The 5,000-nt window shown below is 34.7% G+C and overlaps 1 protein-coding gene across 1 annotated transcript in view; it reads left to right on the forward strand.

Annotated features, from left to right (window-relative positions):
• The first annotated feature begins 2,161 nt into the window (after positions 1 to 2,161).
• The window catches only part of LOC137620585 (protein sax-3-like), a 31,173-nt gene continuing 28,334 nt past the window's right edge, over positions 2,162 to 5,000 (forward strand). The window contains exon 1 of the mRNA XM_068350840.1: positions 2,162 to 2,628. Within this exon, the coding sequence (XP_068206941.1) occupies positions 2,553 to 2,628 (76 nt within the window). The 5' untranslated portion in view covers positions 2,162 to 2,552. The remainder of the gene's footprint in view (positions 2,629 to 5,000) is intronic.

Consider the following 5,000-nt stretch of genomic DNA (forward strand, 5'->3'; position numbering starts at 1 on the left):
GCCATCCTATATAAAATAACAATTGAATCCTTACCACAATGGTTACAACCATATTTTCTTACTTTATGATTGATGATAAACTCCCAGACCATAAAATTTACACACCTGGATATAATGCATGTCGACACCAAGTCGAAACCCATTTTCACAATGCACCATTTACTCCATCTTTGTTTCATTCCTGCTTTCCCTGGATTTAAGTTCCCTCTTATCCAGTACCTCTTTTTTTTTAACATCTATACAGTATTTTCTAGCCCCCTTCTTTGAAATTGATGAGAAAATAGGGTTTTTCAAAGTTTGATGTTTTCATTTTTTAAAGTTAATCTTGTTTTAATTATTACTTTAGTCTCAAATATTTTAGTTATTTTTATTTGATATATTCATTTAATAGTAGTTTATATATAAATGACTTGATATTTATTCATTTATACGACGTAACTTTATGAAGCGGAAGTTGAAAATTTGACGTCAATAACTTCGCAGTTACTATGGCATAAGAAATACGATTCAATTCAACAGTCAATCTCGTTCTTTATCACAACATTCGATTTCTAAATTCGTTGTGTTTACTTGTATTTCATTTTGTTCACTCGAACAAACATCTCAGAATACTTTGATCCTCTTTGTCATCCATATTGACGTTGTTAGATTGACTAGAAAAGTGTTGTCTTCGGCTGTGAACCAGGTTCTAGGGGCTTCGTTTGATCCTTGTTTGTAAAGGGCAACTCGTCCCCTGTAAAGGCTATTAAGAATTTGTCATAAATCCTTCTTATATAATCCTTAGATTCTAGTCATACGCTATACTTTTTACCATATATTTCACCCTTTCAATTCCTTCTATGTCACATATACTGTACTATGCAATCAATGAATTCAACCGTGTTTTACTGAAGGATTTTCTTTCATAAATTATTTTGAAGAATAATAAAATAATAATAGGATGAGGCTTCAGTGTTTCGAACGTAAATTAAAAAAAAAAAGGAAAATACTGATGTATTAGATGTAAATTGATCGTTTGAATCTTTTCAAAACTTAGAATTGTTAATTTTCTCATTTGATCCTCAGGTTTCCAAATGTTCCCTTGTGGCTGACTAGGCTGTGTAAGGTAAGTTGCGACATGCTAAACTCACTCGCGAAAGTCCTTATACAGTTCTTAAGGTAAGTGAGATGCAATTTGTATTTTTACTAGGAAAAAATAATACAATCTATATTTATTCCTGAAATGCTTGGAGTTTTCAAGAAAGAAAGATTTTCAGTATTTAGGTGTTTGAATTACATATTCGATGTGGTTGCATCATGCTTTTGTGTATAGAAATTTATGATAACCTGTGGGTATTTTAAATGACTGTTAGTATTTTAATTGACAGTGGTAAGTTGATATTTTGAGTATGTGATTAAGTATTTTTTTATTGATCACACATTTTACTTAAATTTGACAATTCTTCGATTTTGCACAGAGTTATTAACGGTTTTGTTGTATCTTCTTATTTATTAATAATGCTATCTATAAGTATTATTATTATTGTTGTTTTTTGTTGGCTCTGGTGTAATATATGAGATTATTATGTATTATTAACTATACATACTTATGTAAGTATAGTTAAAAAAGTGTTTCTATCTATTTATGAAAATATCTGTTTTGAATATTTATGTCGGGAAATATTTTGTTTCTAATCAAGAAACCAATCGCCCATAAATAAACTGATGCAAAAGCCTTTCATTGTTCGACAACCCCTTAGCATCAACCCCTCAGCCAAAATAACCTCCCCTTCCTCTACCCCAATATCCCCAAGTACCTCCCCTCCCTCCCCGCCAACCCGTGAAAGCAACATCATGCAAAACGCTCCACCCACCAACGCCCCTTGTTAACATCAACCGAATCCCTCTGGCGCCCAATTCCACCCTCGCCACCCACGCTCCCTTTTCCCCACCCACCCACCCACCGGAACTTTTTAGAAGTCTACCGTTACCGTCGGAGGTTCCTTTTTTCCCTTGACTGGTAATCATGGCGCCCTCACCCAAGTACGACAACAAATGGGATCCCTCAACCTCTCATACCTCCACCAATACCACCAACCACCTCCACCGCATCCTCCTCCTCCTCCTACTACTACTACTCCGCCAGCTCCAGCGACAGTCAATTCGTTCAGTCTGAGGGTAGACATGGACCCGTGAGGATGCGAGAGACGACCTCCTGTTTCCCCGGAGACCTCTACTGTTGAGTGAAGGAAGAAGACAGAAGCCCCGCGCACCCACTCGATACAGCCAGCCTTCCGGGGATATCGTTTGGCACCTTCGGGCATCGCCAAGTGGATGCAATTATCACAACTTTTTTGTTCGTGTTAGTCATGTGAATTTATATTAACCTGATGGATTACAGTGACGCGTCGGAATTGTCTAGTGATTCAAAACTTATGTGATAATCACGATGTTTGGGTATTTACTGAAACCAGTCGGTGTATTGTTTGTACTTGTGCTTATAACTAGTACACTGACGCCTCCAAGTGCCCGGACGGGTGCTTGAATCGACGGGAAATCATTCATTTAACGCCATGACACCAGTGACCATGGAGATGGTATTCGTGATTGCTCTGAGCTTCGTCGTTGTCATCACAGCTTCTAGCGAAGGTGAGACTCAGAAACTGTTGTTTAAGTTTTGAAGTATATATATATATATATATATATATATATATATATATATATATATATATATATATATATATATATATATATATATATGTATATATGTATATATATAGATTATATATATGTATGTATATATATATATATATATATATATATATATATATATATATATATATATATATATATATATATATATATTTATCTATCTATCTATCATTTCTCATAAAGTGCATATTTGCTATAAACAAATAAATACTTGATATGATGTCATTTAATATTAATATTTACTAACTATTTCATCTGCAATCCTTAAGGCTATATTTCATGGTTAACTTTTCCCATTAGAAAGTAGGTTATACATTGCTCAACTTGAGAAAATAGCTGAGAAATCAGTTACTTTTGCTATATTGAATTCTTATAAACTCTATCATCATGTTCATATATATATATATTTGTTAACCAACTGGACTAAGTGCTTGAAATTCGTTGTAATTCCCATTTTTTATAGCAAACATAAACTCATGTTCCTTAAGTAAATAGTTATATCAATTGGAGTTAATAACAAAAAAGAATTAATGGAGTTGTAATAATAATGATAGCTCAGAAGCTGCTCATTTCACATGGTAATTAATTACACACCGTAATCCAAATAACGTCCCAATTATATTAGCTGAACGTTTGAGATTGTTTGACCATCGCATTGATACCGTCATATGTAATATTTTATTGATCTTCACGATGATTATTAAATCTTTTAGTATTCTATTGATATTCGATTATCCCTTATTTCTACCTCGAGGGTGTTCTTAGGACTCGACCCTTTATCAAGCTTTATTGTTTGTATTCAAGGCTTAGGAATTATGTTCTACTGCGTACATCTTTTGAATAACAGTATTATGACATTAGTGATTTGTATGACAATTTATTTTGTAAAGTCTGGTACAGTGATGGAAAATGAAGGTAGATAACATAATTCAATAGCTTATATACTGTATATATGTGTATTGTCATTTTCATCCTAGGTATGTGGGTATGAACTTGAAATTTTGCATTTATTGGTTGGTTTTACTGTGAAGATTCGTAGTTCCCCGCGGGATAGTTGCTCTCATTAATGAAAATTTGTACTCACTTGAAAAATATAAAATAAATAAACCATTTCATTTGGAATATTATATTTATTTGTCTTTTTCTTTCGATTTATTTTATGAATTATTCAGCAACGTTGTTAGATGACATTAAGCATGTACTGCATATGCGCAATTATGACATTTTGTTTTTCTACATGTACATTACCATTAAGTTAGGTTAATCAAAGAGACCTTGAGATGGCCCCATCCCTCTCTCATGGTCACCAGCTGACGTTGGCCAGGGAAGAGGCTGCTGTCTGGGAAGAGTCGAATTATTGAGATGATTACGACGCAAAGAGAAAACACACATTGCCCAGTGTCATTGGAAAAGCTTTGGCCAGACGTTTTATTCTTTGCTGCAAAATTATACAAATTGTACAATGGGGTTAATGAAAACTACACTTTGTGCAGTACTCCGACAGACAGCAGACATCTGCAAAACGAAATTTCCGAATTATGTTTAATATGTGAAATAGTTTTTTCGTATAATCAGATCACTTTACAGGTATAATTTGTATGTTCGGGTACGGATGCCTCCTTATGTGTACGGATGCCTCCTTATGTGTACGGCTCCTTATGTGTACGGATGCCTCCTTATGTGTACGGCTGTAATTGGATATTTTCACATGGTTTACCAACCATAATATTATGTCAGTGGTGAAGTTTAAACAATACTAGTCACAATAAATTCGCCCTTTATTGAAGGACAACGTAAGATTTTTGGCATGATAAAAGTAATTAATACTGTGGTGTATAGGCGCATGCGCAAGATTCAATGGTTTACTAACTGCAACGGTGCCGCGCGGTTCAAAACTCTCGTAATACCACGAGGCATTAACTATTGATTGCAATATATCTTAGGAAGAAAAATCAGCATATCAAAAGCAAGCAGAAACAAAGAGGCTTATTTGCCATCATAAAATTTCCAGTTCAGTTAGCTTTATTACTTTAGCACAACACCTGGAGGGCGCTGCACGTCTCCCAACCGTGGAAGCTGTTTGTACCTGGGCCAAACTTAACCGCGTATTACCTGTAACTTTGGGGCTGATTAGACTTTGGGGATCTGATTAGAAAGTTCGAGCTGATTAGCAGTTACAAAACTGATTAGACGCGGGAGGCGTGGCGAAGTGTTAGATCTAAAACGAACAGGAGACGAAGTACGGTACGATGGTTTTATTATATTACTTTAAACCCTATAATATCATGAGTAGTTGTTTTCTAGGTTTG

The sequence above is a fragment of the Palaemon carinicauda genome, chromosome 27, assembly GCF_036898095.1.
Source record: "Palaemon carinicauda isolate YSFRI2023 chromosome 27, ASM3689809v2, whole genome shotgun sequence".
Taxonomy (NCBI): domain Eukaryota; kingdom Metazoa; phylum Arthropoda; class Malacostraca; order Decapoda; family Palaemonidae; genus Palaemon; species Palaemon carinicauda.